The 15,810-nt window shown below is 49.7% G+C and overlaps 1 protein-coding gene across 2 annotated transcripts in view; it reads left to right on the forward strand.

Moving 5' to 3' along the window:
• The window catches only part of PAH (phenylalanine hydroxylase), a 418,172-nt gene that overhangs the window by 317,665 nt on the left and 84,697 nt on the right, over positions 1–15,810 (forward strand). For both annotated transcript variants that reach the window (XM_069629925.1, XM_069629926.1), the window contains one exon: positions 14,466–14,533. In XM_069629925.1, coding sequence (XP_069486026.1) covers positions 14,466–14,533 — 68 coding nt within the window. The remainder of the gene's footprint in view (positions 1–14,465; positions 14,534–15,810) is intronic.

Raw genomic sequence — 15,810 nt, forward strand, 5'->3', positions numbered from 1 at the left:
TATGTAGTGCCTGGGGTGGGGGATGGGAGTGATTATATATAGCGCCTAGTGGTGGGTAATGTTAATGAATATATGCAGCGCCTGGGGTGGGGGATGTGAATGATGATATGCAGCGCCTGGGGTGGGGGATGTGAATGAGTATATCCAGCGCCTGGGGTGGGGGATGGGAGTGATTATATGTAGTGCCTAGTGGTGAGGAATGTGAATGAATATATGCAGCGCCTGGGGTGGGGGATGTGAATGATTATATGTAGCGCCTGGGGGTGCGGAATGTGAATGAATATATGCAGCGCCTAGAGGCAGGGGATGTGAATGATTATATGTAGCGCCTGGGGCGGGGGATGTGAATGATTATATTCAGCGCCTAGGGGTGGGGGATGGGAGTGATTATATCCAGCGCCTAGGGGAGGGGGATGTGAATGATTATATGTAGCGCCTGGGGTGGAGGATGTGAATGATGATATGCAGCGCCTAGGAGCGGGGGATGTGTATGATTATATGCTGCGCCTAGAGGCGGGGGATGTGAATGATTATATGTAGCGCCTAGTGGTGGGGGATGTGAATGATTATATGTAGCGCTAGGGGTGGGGATGTGAATGATTATATGCAGCGCCTAGGGGCGGGGGATGTGAATGATTATATGCTGCGCCTAGGGGTGGGGGATGGAAATGATTATATTCAGCGCCTAGGGGCGGGGGATGTGAATGATTATATGGAGCGCCTAGGGGCGGGGGATGTGAATGATTTTATGTAGCGCCTAGGGGCGGGGGATGTGAATGATTGTATGCAGCGCCTAGAGGCGGGGGATGTGAATGATTATATGCAGCGCCTAGGAGCAGGGGATGTGAATGATTATATGTAGCGCCTGGGGCGGGGGATGTGAATGATTGTATGCAGCGCCTAGAGGCGGGGGATGTGAATGATTATATGCAGCGCCTGGGGTGGGGGATGTGAATGATTATATGCAGCGCCTAGTGGTGGGGGATGGGAGTGATTAAATCCAGCGCCTAGGGGTGTGGGATGTGAATGATTATATGCAGCGCCTAGGGGCCGGGGATGTGAATGATTATATCCAGCGCCTGGGGCGGGGGATGTGAATGATTATATGCAGCGCCTAGGGTGGGGGATGTGAATGATTATATGTAGCGCCTAGTGGTGGGGGATGTGAATGATTATATGCTGCGCCTAGGAGCGGGGGATGTGAACGATGATATGCAGCGTCTGGGGTGGAGGATGTGAATGATGATATGCAGCGCCTAGGAGCGGGGGATGTGAATGATTATATGTAGCGCCTAGTGGTGGGGTATGTGAATGATTATATGCTGCGCCTAGAGGCGGGGGATGTGAATGATTATATGTAGCGCCTAGTGGTGGGGGATGTGAATGATTATATTTAGCGCCTAGGGGCGGGGATGTGAATGATTATATGCAGCACCTTGGGGCGGGGATGTGAATGATTATATGCTGCACCTAGGGGTGGGGGATGGAAATGATTATATTCAGCGCCTAGCGGCGGGGGATGTGAATGATTATATGGAGCGCCTAGGGGCGGGGGATGTGAATGATTTTATGTAGCGCCTAGGGGCGGGGGATGTGAATGATTGTATGCAGCGCCTAGAGGCGGGGGATGTGAATGATTATATGCAGCGCCTAGGAGCGGGGGATGTGAATGATTATATGTAGCGCCTGGGGCAGGGGATGTGAATGATTGTATGCAGTGCCTAGAGGCGAGGGATGTGAATGATTATATGCAGCGCCTGGGGTGGGGGATGTGAATGATTATATGCAGCGCCTAGGGGTGGGGGATGGGAGTGATTATATCCAGCGCCTAGGGGTGTGGGATGTGAATGATTATATGCAGCGCCTAGGGGCCGGGGATGTCAATGATTATATCCAGCGCCTAGGGACGGGGGATGTGAATGATTATATGCAGCGGCTGCGGTGGGGGATATGAATGATTATATGCAGCGCCTAGCTGCCGGGGATGTGAATGATTATATCCAGCGCCTGGGGTGGGGGATGTGAATGATTATATGCAGCGCCTGGGGTGGGGGATGTGAATGATTATATGCAGCGCCTAGGGGTGGGGGATGGGAGTGATTATATCCAGCGCCTAGGGGTGTGGGATGTGAATGATTATATGCAGCGCCTAGGGGCCGGGGATGTCAATGATTATATCCAGCGCCTAGGGGCGGGGGATGTGAATGATTATATGCAGCGGCTGCGGTGGGGGATATGAATGATTATATGCAGCGCCTAGCTGCCGGGGATGTGAATGATTATATCCAGCGCCTGGGGCGGGGGATGTGAATGATTATATGCAGCGCCTAGGGTGGGGGATGTGAATGATTATATGTAGTGCCTAATGGTGGGGGATGTGAATGATTATATGCTGCGCCTAGGGGTGGGGGATGGAAATGATTATATTCAGCGCCCAGGGGCGGTGGATGTGAATGATTATATGCAGCGCCTGGGGGCGGGGGATGTGAATGATTGTATGCAGCGCCTAGGAGCGGGGGATGTGAATGATTATATGTAGCGCCTAGGGGCGGGGGATGTGAATGATTATATGCAGCGCCTAGGAGCGGGGGATGTGAATGATTATATGTAGCGCCTAGGGGCGGGGGATGTGAATGATTATATGCTGCGCCTAGGAGCGGGGGATGTGAATGATTATATGCTGTGCCTAGGAGCGGGGGATGTGAATGATTATATATAGTGCCTAGGGGCGGGGGATGTGAATGATTATATGCTGCGCCTAGGGGCGGGGGATGGAAATGATTATATTCAGCGCCCAGGGGCGGGGGATGTGAATGATTATATGTAGCGCCTAGGAGCGGGGGATGTGAATGATTATATGCAGCGCCTAGAGGCGTGGGATGTGAATGATTATATGCAGCGCCTAGTGGTGGGGATGTGAATGATTATATGCTGCGCCTAGGGGCGGAGGATGTGAATGATTATATGCAGCGCCTAGAGGCAGGGGATGTGAATGATTATATGCAGCGCCTGGGGTGAGGGATGTGAATGATTATATGCAGCGCCTAGGGGCGGGGGATGTGAATGATTATATGCTGCGCCTGGGGTGGGAGCTGTGAATGATTATATCCAGCGCCTAGGGGCGGAGGATGTGAATGATTATATGCAGCGCCTGGGGGTGGGGGATGTGAATGATTATATGTAGCGCCTAGGAGCGGGGGATGTGAATGATTATATGCAGCGCCTAGGAGCGGGGGATGGGAATGATTATATGTAGCGCCTAGGAGCGGGGGATGTGAATGATTATATGCAGCGCCTGGGGTGGGGGATGTGAATGATTATATGCAGCGCCTGGGGTGGGGGATGTGAATGATTATATGCAGCGCCTGGGGTGGAGGATGTGAATGATGATATGCAGCACCTGGGGTGGGGAATGTGAATGAATATATGCAGCGCCTGGGGTGGGGGATGTGAATGATTATATGCAGCGCCTGGGGCGGGGGATGTGAATGATTATATGCAGCGCCTAGGGGCGGGGGATGTGAATGATTATATACAGCGCCTGGGGGTGGGGGATGTGAATGATTATATGCAGCGCCTGGGGGTGGGGGATGTGAATGATTATATGCAGCGCCTGGGGGTGGCGGATGTGAATGATTATATGTAGCGCCTAGGGGCGGGGGATGTGAATGATTATATGTAGCGCTTAGGAGCGGGGGATGTGAATGATTATATGCAGCGTCTGGGGTGGGGGATGTGAATGATTATATGTAGCGCCTAGGGGTGGGGGATGTGAATGATTATATGCAGCGCCTGGGGTGTGGGATGGTAATGATTATATGCAGCGCCTGGAGTGGGGGATGTGAATGATTATATGCAGCGCCTAGAGTGGGGGATGTGAATGATTATATGCAGTGCCTTGGGTTGGGGGATGTGAATGATTATATGCAGCGCCTGGGATTGGGGGATGTGAATGATTATATGCAGCACCTGGGGGTGGGGAATGTGAATGATTATATGCAGCGCCTGGGGTGGGGGATGTGAATAATTATATGCAGCGCCTGGAGTGGGGGATGTGAATGATTATATGCAGTGCCTGGGGGTGGGGGATGTGAATGATTATATGCAGCGCCTGGGATTGGGGGATGTGAATGATTATATGCAGCGCCTGGGGGTGGCGGATGTGAATGATTATATGTAGCGCATAGGGGCGGGGGATGTGAATGATTATATGTAGCACCTAGGAGCGGGGGATGTGAATGATTATATGCAGCGCCTGGGGTGGGGGATGTGAATGATTATATGTAGCGCCTAGGGGTGGGGGATGTGAATGATTATATGCAGCGCCTGGGGCGGGGGATGTGAATGATTATATGCAGCGCCTGGGGGCGGGGGATGTGAATGATTATATGCAGCGCCTGGGGGTGGGGGATGTGAATGATTATATGCAGCGCCTAGGAGCGGGGGATGTGAATGATGATATGCAGCGTCTGGGGGCGGGGGATGTGAATGATTATATGCAGCGCCTAGGAGCGGGGGATGTGAATGATTATATGTAGCGCCTAGGGGCGGGGGATGTGAATGATTATATGCAGCGCCTAGGAGCGGGGGATGTGAATGATTGTATGCAGCGCCTAGAGGTGGGGGATGTGAATGATTATATGCAGCGCCTAGGAGTGGGGGATGTGAATGATTATATGCAGCGCCTAGGAGCGGGGGATGTGAATGATTATATATAGCGCCTAGGGGCGGGGGATGTGAATGATTATATGTAGCGCCTAGGGGCGGGGGATGTTATGTATGCCTCCGCCCGTCTACAAGGGGCATGAAAAGCAGCTTGACGGTTCAGCATTCCTATCAATGAGAGTGAACTCGACTCTCTGCCACCTCAGGCTTTAGCTGCAGGAAGCCTGGCACCCACCCTGATGTGCCCACGCGATGGTAGCCCACACCTTACCCAGCAGCGCCGATGCCCGTGTGTCTCGGGAAGTGTAACTTCGAAATAACCTCCATCTGATGAGAGTAACACATAATCAGTGCTTTACAGGGACAGGGAGCCGTTTCTTGGTGCACTGATTATCCGGAACAGATGGCATCCGCCCTCTGCAGTCGGTACCAGGTCCACGTTCATTCTTCACCCGTTTATTTCGCGGCTTTTCTTTGCCGAAAATGGGGCAGGGGGATAAGGGCATACAAGGGGTAGAGTGGGGCGGAGAATAGACAATGCATAATAGGGCGGGGATTGGGGGGGACGCCACCCCAATAAAGTAAAAACATTGTTGAATTTTTTCAGGCAAAAATGTTCGGCAAAAAATGTTCGGCAAAAAACCATCCGTGCCGCCACTAGAGGGAGTGTTACAGAAACGTCGCCCCAGTTCCTGTGAACGCTGGAATGCTGTTAGGATCAGGCAAGCCTGCCCCTGTGCAAACAAATATATTGTTTCAATGCACTTTCACACCATGGCAAGGTTTGCCCTTGTGCTAATGCCTTCATGTTAGCATTAGTGCAAGCATTACTCTGGTGCAACACTCCAGTGAACGAATGCACTCATTCCACGAGGGCAACGTGTGCCCTAATGCCAATCCCTTCATGTTAGCTCCCAGACTCCCAGTTTCTGCAAAGCGGGAATACATGTTTAATTATTTATTTATTGTGCATTTATAAGGCGCTTATACATCAAAGCACCGACGGGGCAACAGGGAGGGAACATGGGAATGAAAAGCAAATATAACAATAAAAGCGAGAGGCAGTGTTCTAGGCCTTGAGAGCATTCAGAGCTCACGCAAGTGCAGAGAGAGAGAGGGATGAGGGCGGTGGGTAAGTGCTGAGAGTAACAAGCAGGGAAGTGCTAGGGAGTACGTTGCAGACTGTTAAAGGACTGGTAGAGATCACTTGGTTAGAGTGGTCAACTGCCAATAAATAGGTGCAGGCATGTGATAGCACAGGCCAGGGGGTGCCAAAGGCAAGCGCTGGGAGTGAGCAGAGGCTGAAGGCGATTGGGGTGGGAGGCCAGGACCCAGGTGGACACATAGGGGCCCTGGACACAAATCTCAATAACTTTAGGGTTTATCAAAGGAGTGAGGAGGAGGGGGGTTGAAAGGAAAGTCTTCAGGAGCTTCTGGAATTTGAGGAGATCCAACTCAAGATGGAGAGGGAAGGGGAGGCTGTTCTATAGGAGGGAGCCAGAAGAGGAAAAAGATTGGCCACCAGCTCGCTGTTTAGCGAAGCGCTTGACATGCAGAGAGTTGGTGCCAAAAGAACATAAATATCCGGAGGGAGAGTATTTAGTGAGAGCCAGTTGATGAAAGTGTGGTCCCAGGCAGCCTTTGTGGATGATGCAGAAGGATTTGAATTTGATCCTTCAGCAAAGAGGAGCCAGTGGAGAGTTTATAGGGCTGGAGAGATGCAGTCCCTGGGCTTGAGGCCAAGGATAACTCTTGCACCCCTATTCTGGATTAGCTGTAGAAGATGTAGAGAGGAAGAGGGCAGATTAACGAACAGGCTATTGCAGTAGTCCACCCTAGAGAGTGCCAGAGCACTAGAGACGTCGAGCTTCTGGGGAAAAGTGAGGAAAGGAAGGATTCCTTTGAGGACTTGGAGTTGAAAGTGGGCCTTCTTTGCAAGGTCCTGGTTGTGAGGGAGGAAGGAAAGAGAGGAGTCGAAGATGACTCCAAGGTTTTTGGCTTCAGATGAAGGAGAAGGGGGAGAACACATAGAGGGTGGCCAGAGTGAGGGCAAGAAAGAGGGGGCAGGAGTCCCAATGGGAAGGATGTCAGTCTTGCTTGCATCGAGGCACATATCATTGGAGGCACACCAGGATTGGATGGCAGATAGGCAGTCAGGAATGACGGAGGAGGTAAGGAGAGGATCAGAGACAAGTTTTAAGAAGAGTTGTGTGTCATCTGCATAACACTGGAAGTGAGGGGAGTAGGTGGAAATTAGATGTGCAAACGGGGCACGATAGGTGATAAAGAGCCAGGGAGAAAGGTTGGAGCCCTGGGGGAAGCCACAAGAAGAGATAGAGGTGCAGGAGGAGAAAGAGCCCAGGATAGCCTAGGAGGGATGGTCACTGAGGAAGGAGGTCACCTAGTCCAATGCCTGCTCCGAGACACCTAGGGTATTGTGGAGCCATTTTATGAGGATAGAATGGTTAACGATATCAAATGTAGTGGGGAGATCAAGTAGAATGAGAACGGCTGGAGAGTTAGAGTCAAGAGATGTGGGCAGTTCTTTACGGGTGTTCAGAAGAGCAGTTTCCGTGCCTCTGGATGCTCGGAATCCAGATTGATGGTCATGTAGGCAACCAACGAGCTCAGTATGCTGGGTCAGTTGTGGGAAGACCATTTTCTCCAAATGTTTCGCACGGGAGGGGGCAAAAGAGATGGGGTGGTAGTTAGCTTCACAGGACGGGTCTGCAGAAGGTTTTTTCAGGAGGGGGGCACAAGGGAGTGCTTGAGGGAAGAGGGGAAAGATCCAGTAGCAAAGGAGTGGTTACAGAAATCAGCAAGTGCAGGGGTAAGAGCGACAACGTTGTCCTTAATGGAGACCTGTTTGAAAGGAGACCTTCATATGCGGACGACTCAAGTGGCCTTGTCAGATGTGACAGGAGAGAAGGAGGAGAGAAAGGCGGAGGGGTGGTGGATGGCATAGGTTGCAGGAGGGTGGGGGAAGGGAGGGGGAAAGAGAAGCGAGGGTGCTCAAGATGTGTCTGCAATAAAGTGTGTGGCCAGCCAAGTGGGTAGGACCATAGGGGAGAATGGAGAGGGTGAGCGAGGTCAGAGGTCACGGAAGAGAGTGGATGCCGTGATTGAGGAGTCAAGGTGGATGTTGAAGTCACCCAGGAGAAGGAGTTTAGAGGTGCACGAGAGGAGAGAGGAGGAGAATCAGCCCATTCAGAGAGGATTCGGGTAATAGAGCCAGGAGGCCTGAAGAAGGCGGCGATGGTCAGGAAGCAGGTGGGGGAGATGACCCGTTTGCAAACAAGGCTTCTGAATGAGGAGTAAGGCTGGGTGGGTATCAGGGAGGAAGGGACCCACTCAGGGAAGATCAGGGTAACCCCACCGCCAGCGCGGTTAGGGAGTTCCTTGGAGATTATTTTATAGCCATCAGGGAGAAGCTAGTTAAAAGCAGTGACTGAGCTTGCATTGACCCACATGTGTGTAAGAGCGAGGATATCAAGGTCAAGGTCTTCAAGGAGGAGGCAGATGTCGGCAGAGTGCTTGATAGCAGAGCGAGCATTAAGCATGGTTAGATGCAAGAGGTCACTGTCTTTGAAGATTTTCCGAGGAGGGGAACAGGGGCATTGAACACCAGTCAGAGGAGTGGGGACAGAGAGAGTGGAAAAAGGGGTAGCAAGTTTGGGAAGGAAGTTGATGAGGGAAGGTAAACACCGGTCGCAGAGGAGGAGGTTGTGCTGAGGACCCTGAACCAAGATAGTGCCATTGTGATAGATATTAATGATACACCTGGATGATGAGAATCCGCCAAGAGTACTTCCCATCTAATGCCACCATTAATGGGTGAAGATGTGAGAGGAGAGATAGGAGAGATAAGATGAGAAGTCCATAGATCTGGAGAGGGGACAGAATATAGGATATCAATGAAAATATGTCTGGAAGTTGCACTGACATAGGTGTCTGTGATCAATAGCCCGGGGCTAGTGTTCAGGATGTATTTATTAAGCTTTCTTCTTCCAGACTTCATGAGAGAGGGAGGATGGGTGATAGTATAGCAGTTAGAATAGATAGGAGAGAGGATGAATGCCATAGGGCGGCAGAGGTCAGTAGGGTGAAAGAGGAGGGGCTGCACAGCACAGAATGAGCACAAACTCACTGAGCAGCCTAGTAGTCAAGGGAAGCCAGAAACAGATGAAATGGGAACACTTTAGCACCAGAAAAGCAGTGCAGGGATGTTAAAAAACACACCAAGATTCAAATTACACCAGAAGCACAGAATGCAATGCAAAATGGGGTGCAGATATGTTTGAGAACACACCAGGATTCGAATTACACCAGAAGCGCAGACATGCTTTGAAAGAATGAGTATGTCAGGCACAAAGGCAGAATGGCATAGGCACACCTTGGTTCAGCAGCTGTTTAGGTTAGTTGAAAAAGTGATAACAATGTCCAGCCATGACTCATGTGTATTCTTGAGTGGTGTACAAAGTTCCAGAGGCCCAAGTTTGTGGGATAACAGGTCGTATGCCTGGTGGCTGCTCCATGAGATGCTGCGGGGGTGTCAAGAGGAGGGGTTCTCTGACCCCCTGCCCCAAGGCCTGGACAGACACAGGCAGGAGCCTTACTGCAGGGCTTGCTTGAAGTGGCCGGCTTCCGTCTGCCGGCACCCTGGATTGGTTCTTGAGTGTAAGGGCTGCCCATTCACAGGGGGGAGCTACCTAGGCAGTAATTGGAGTCCTCACTACAAGGATGCTGTGGCCATTTTGAAGTGCATTTTCGAAATACAAGTTTAAGTAGCCAAGTGGCATCTAAAACGGTTGTACAGCTTCATAGAAACATGCCCCACATGTGAGCATCGAAGTGCGGTGGTAAAAGGTCATCATCAAAATGTGGCGAGTGTGGAGCGCTTGCGGTGCTATTTTCATTTTAGATTCAGCAATTAGAAAGCCCATCAGAGTCAATAAAGTGATTTGTATTGGTTCTGTTGTCATGATATATTATACAGCACAAGCAAGTCAGGGATCTATTTCCCCTGCAATGAATGTGGCGCACGATAAAACTGCTTTTTATGTTTACAATCTAGATAATTTTTAAGGTGGTCTCCAACCCGTCTCACACCCAACCTCCACAAGCACCCTGTGTCACAATAGACTAGGAACCAGGCTGCTGTGTTATCAATGAATATTTTTATTAATTTCTGATTTGATAGGAACATAGAATAAACAGTTATAATGGCTACCAAGGTGTGGCAACACACATTTCAGAGTCTGTTTTAGGAAGAGTGGCACACTGAGACAACTCAAACATGTAAAGCACAAGGATTTACTTTTTACTTCTCTCACCACTACTATCAAAGCAGTTCAAAACACCATGAAAATGAATGCCCCCCACAGGAAAGTGCATGTGCACACTAAGAATTTTTAAGTCCCAGCATCCCTCACCCCCCCACCCCTCTAGACCTCCACTAGGCTTGTCAGTTCTCAGTGGAAGGCAGTGGCAAGGAATGGGAACACAAGGTTAAAATCGGATTTTGAGTGGGGCTTTCAGAAACAATATGGGGAGCCAGCAATGAATGGGACCATTGGTTTTTCTGCACCCAGAAAAATGGGTTTGCACCTAGTTAGGGCAATTGCTATGGGACAGCACAACATGTACTCCATGCTGTTTATACATAGAAGACAAATAGGGCTTTAGAACATACTAGCCAGCACACGAGGAAAATCGATTTTAGAATGTGCAACACATGGGCAAATGGAAAGGGAATGCAATTGGAAATTTGTTCCCACAATACAGTAGGGAAAGAAGAACAGACTAGGAAAAACGATTTTCAAAAGGTTAAACTCACTTTCAACGGAAAAGAAAATTAAAATGAAATTATTTTTGACTAAGGCTGCAAATGACAGGCAAGCTCTAGACAATGGGGAACTCACGATAGGAAAATTGTTTTTTAGTTAAAATGACAGAGGCAAATAACAGGTAGGCTCTGGGCAAAGGGAGAGCTCACAAATTGAAAATCACTTTTTAGGTTAGGAGTACAGAGCCAGGGGAAAATACGGATGCAGATAGAAATTTGTTTTATAGGACATAATTTAAATACACAGACACATTCATTTTTCAGCTCACAATGAAATTAATTCTTTGGGGAACACTTTATAACTAAACGACTCACAATGCACTGGGAAGAGATAGTTGGTTTAGAATTCCAACTATCCCAACCCCGTGAAATACATGTGGAAATTAATTGATTTACTGAGAAAAATATACTAGGGATCTACACAAGTAACTTGAGATTCTTCAATGGGAAATGACTGAAATGTAAAAGCAAACAAAGGATTTTTCAATGGTAAAATTACTACAATGCACAAATGAGTAAAGGATTTTTCAATAGGAAAATGACTGAAATGCACAAACAAATACGATTTTTCCATGGGGGAATCTCTATGGCAATGCTGAAGAAGATGGGGCTTATTTAATCTATGGCTGGGCTTGTCTATACTTACAGGGGAGGGCTTGATGGACATCAGGGGGGCCTCAGAGCATCACTGCTGCTGGGACAATCAAGTGGTCAGTCAAGGATTCTCTCTGTCCCCCAAAAGGGTTCTTATCCAGCTACAACAGCTCCTGGCTCCATTCCAAGATTTATGCCTCACTCTGCTAAGATGGTTCCACCTTTTATCAGCTGGACACCTCAAGATTTGGTTGCGCGAGCCCTGATTTGAGGCGGAGTGACTTATATATAAGGCAAGGGATGTCACAGATGTGTCATAGTTCTTGCAGAATGGATTGTGCAGTGTTCCAGGGTTCCCTCCCATCTTTGCGCCGTTAGGTCCGGATGATGTGGGAGTGTTTTGGGAAACCAGGGGAGGAGACCCATCCATCATCTCACTGGGGACAGGGGGCTGGGTCTGGTTTTTGCACATGGAAATCTCAATGTATGACAAATGCCCTTTCTCTTCATATTTGGACACATATGACACATGTTTTAATACTACATTGATCAGTGAATCGCATAAACTTTGTCAAGTGTCTGTGTGACCTACTGGTGCGAAGCTACAGTATTTTCTCATTTACTCCTGAACAATATTAATGAAAAATATGGCTCTCGGTGGGCGGAATATGGATCACATTTTACATATTTTCTGAAATTGTTATGCTTCTCACATTTATACAGAGAACCACATCAAGTTTTTCTACATAACTTTTGGTATGTTGGTATCACCAAAATTGTGTTTGGCTCACTAGAATCAGCTCGCTGACAGCTTTTCGGAAATCTGAACATGAATAGTGTGTGATCAATATTGCCAAAGTTATCCCATAAACAGTATATCTCCCATTGTGTACAATGGCAGTGAAACTATCCTTTAGCTCTGGCCCCCACCCTTGGACTGGACCTGTTACTGGCTGTGAAATCAAGAGGGGTTCTAGTGTTTAGATTAACCCAAGGCTTCAAGGGATAATGGGCAGCTTTATCATGGCTTAAGTGGTTTGATTCATAAAAGCTAGGGAGCAGGGCAACTCTTTAACTGGTCCCTCCACCAAAATTATCTCTACCAGCCTTTGGTTTGTATTTTTAATAGAATGGCTTCATGTTTGAAGGGGCAACCAGACTTCCATTCCCATGAAAATGGGCTTTGAAATAAATGTGGTTTCAATTTCGAGGACCCACAGCAGAGAAACGAAACCAGAAAACAGGATGTGGGCCTGCCTCTGCTGAAAGCCTTCTACTTTTAAGTAACCCTTGAAAATGCACACAGTCTGAACATGTAAACCCTTGCAAAAGTTGTTTCCTGCACACAGTGGTTACAGAAGGGCAACATAATTATATATTTAGAGACTTTAGCTGTACATCTGAATGCTTATAGTGTTCATTTTAAAGGCACAATTGCAATGTCACTGAGTGACGTTTCAGCCGTGAAACCTTTTTTTTTGCTGCAATGTACATCTACTTGTAGATTCTATGAATTATGGTCTCCTCTGTCATGGGCTCCTGATGGACAGAGCTCCAGGTCATTTATTACAACTCTTGCACACATTTTTAAGGAGCATATCTTTAACTGAAAGGGGAAACTGATTTTACATGCAATTATATCAGTCTAAGTATCAGTCTCCATTCTGCTGCGCAGGCTTGCACACAATCTTGGCATTTTCTTTTAATATTCTGGATACTGCTGTTTCTGATAATAGGACTTCAGCTCTCCAAGACGTCTTGCAAATGTTGTCTCATGCCTTTCCCTTATGTAAGGCAATGAACATTGTTATGCAACTCTGTGTTTTGATGCTCAATTTCACTCCTTTTCACTTTGAAATTGAAGGACCTTATTTCCATGTTAATTCAAGACAGCCTTTCATTTTGGGGAGCCCTCATACTGACTCCGGCCTTTAATTATGGCACTCAGGGCTATTTCACCCCACACTGTCCTCCTGGCCTGCCTTAGAGGCCTCTTGTGACTTGATGATCCCACTCTCTGACTTTTTAAAGACATCTCCAGTGACTTTCACATGGCTGCTGAAAATATTGCCTGTTCGTCCCTTTTCTTCCTAAGTCTGTGTTCTTTGCGTTTCCTTTACAGGCTGGGTCTGCAGTGTTTGTAATTAGTCGGGTGTCTTCCTAGTCCCCGGTTCCTATGGGACCTTGTTTGGGCATTCCCTTAGTTTGGCATCACAGCACTAGTGATGCTTGGGGTGCACGTGTGCCCGCTCCCATCCCCTCTGGCAGAGTTTAGCTTGTTGCCTAGCCTAAGAGGCAAAGGCGGGTGACCTGTGGGGCTGTGTCTGCCTCGTCTCTTGGGTTGGTAAGTAGGAGTTTGATTCCCATACTTACCCCTGCAGTCCTAGTAATCCTCAGCTGCTACCTGTGGACGCAGTTGCTTTATGTAGCGCCAAAATTCCCGGGGGAACAGCATCGAAACCTATGAATATTACTCACCTTGTCGCAGAATAGACGCACTACTGGGCAGAACAGGGGGGCTAGGACCCCCTCGAGTGAGTTCTCCAGCCTCACAATGCCTGCTCCTTTCATAAACAGCTGAGTGTGGGGGTCACTGCGCCCCATTTTGAATGCGCGACACCCACGTGCTGTGTCCACCGAGCCCTGGGGGTGGCATTGGAGCGCCCCCACAAGTTCTTTTCATCTTCAGAAGCGCACATGAAGGGCCGAGAAAATTGCAGCAATTATTTTAATTGGGGTGCGTAGATTGGAGATAATTAGATCCTCAAAGAATTGCTTAATTCAAAAGGCATTAGATGGGGTGTTGCGTGGTGTGTGTAGTTCAGCGCAAGCTCCTGCAAACAAACCGACACGAGACGCAATGAGCTGTGCATTCAGGGAGCCCGAGTTCACACCTGCGGCCCCAGTGACTCGGCCTCAGAAATAAGGCGGGCGTGGGGGGTCCACGGGGCCGCGGCCAGATATGGCACTCGAGAACGGCCTTTATGTAGTGCCGTAAACCTTTCTAAAGATGCTTCGGGGCGCTTTGGGAGCGATGAAGGGTGGGGCGGGATGATGGCTCCTTTAGTCTCGGGGTTAGAGGGGGAGAAGGGGGCTACTAAGTGAAGAGCCCCAAAGTTCACCAGCCGGTGACTGCGCCCAGAACACGTCGCTAAAAATGATGAAATGCGTGAAGCTGTCGCACCGCGTTAGTTTGTTGAATTCGATGTTAATTGTCGATCTTTGTGAGTTGTTTTTCATGTGGTCTTATTTGCTCGAATCCAAGCCCCTCCCCTCTGTTTCTTTTCATTGCCCCCAGAGGAAAAGTCTGATTATTAACCAATATGTGCCCCCCTCCCCCCGCATGTCTCCGTGTTTCTAGGGGTTCACGGATGCCGTCTACCGAGCGCGGAGGAAGGAATTCGCGGACATCGCCTTCAACTACAAACAGTGAGTACCAGGGCGCCCCCAAACAAGGGCATGCATTCAAGGGGTGGCCAGTAGTATCAGAGCGCCCAGGCGTGCCCCAGGAGTAGTGTAATGCGCCCCTCCAGGGGCACCCCGACCCAAGGCTGCCGGAAGAAAGAGCAGGAGAGGTGCAAAGAAAAGCGGTAAACAGAGGCTGGCAGCACAGGGAAGCGGGGCGGCGGGGTGGGGGGCTAGGGGCAGCAGCGGGAGGTGGGGAGATAAAGACTCACCTCGCAAAACATGTTCTGATAAATAAAACTTAATTGCAGAGTCCCCCCCTACCCCCCGTGCATCAGACTGGCTGCTTTGTTGTCTAATTGCGCGGCATTATCAGCTGCGACTACAAAGGGCTGCTTAGTGAATCCGGCGCAGCCTGGCTTCCATCACCGCTGCCGGAGCCTCGGATTTACATTAAAGCGGAGGGTGCGCACGTTATGCCAATAGCGTCCCGCTCCTGTCTCTGACGCAGCCACACTGTGAGATCTGGCCCTCTGTGGCCACGTGGCTGCCTCCATCTCAGGACCCGGGGCCATGTTGCTCTGAGTCCCTGGGCCCTTCCCTCCTGTCCCCACTCTTCCAACACTAGAGGGTCTTGCACCCCGAAGACCCCCACTCCGGAGGGTGCACACGATATTCCAATAATGACCCGCTCCTGTCTCTGACGCAGCCACACTGTGGGATGTGGCCCTCTCTGGACACATGGCTGCCTTCCATCTCAGGACCCGGGGTCTGGGCCCTTCCCTCCTGTTACCGCTCTTTCAACATTAGAGGGTCTTGCATCCTAAAGACCCCCACCCCGGAGGATGCACACGTTATGCCAATAATGGCCCCCTCCCGTCTCTGACGCAGCCACACTGTGAGATCTGGCCTTCTGCGGCCACGTGGCTGTTTTCCATCTCAGGACCTGGGGCCATGTTGCTCTGAGTCCCTGGGCTATTCCCTCCTGTCCCCACTCTTCCAACACTAGAGGGTCTTGCATCCTTAAGACCCCCACCCTCGGAGGGTGCACTCGTTATTCCAATAATGGCCCGCTCCTGTCTCTGACGCAGCCACACTGTGGGATGTGGCCCTCTCTGGACACATGGCTGCCTTCCATCTCAGGACCCGGGGTCTGGGCCCTTCCCTCCTGTCCCCACTCTTCCAACACTAGAGGGTCTTGCACCCCGAAGACCCGCACTCCGGATGGTGCACACGATATTCCAATAATGGCCCGCTCCTGTCTCTGACGCAGCCACACTGTGGGATGTGGCCCTTTGTGG

This window comes from Ambystoma mexicanum, chromosome 12 (genome assembly GCF_040938575.1).
Source record: "Ambystoma mexicanum isolate Mex_15411 chromosome 12, UKY_AmexF1_1, whole genome shotgun sequence".
NCBI classification, from domain to species: Eukaryota; Metazoa; Chordata; class Amphibia; order Caudata; family Ambystomatidae; genus Ambystoma; species Ambystoma mexicanum.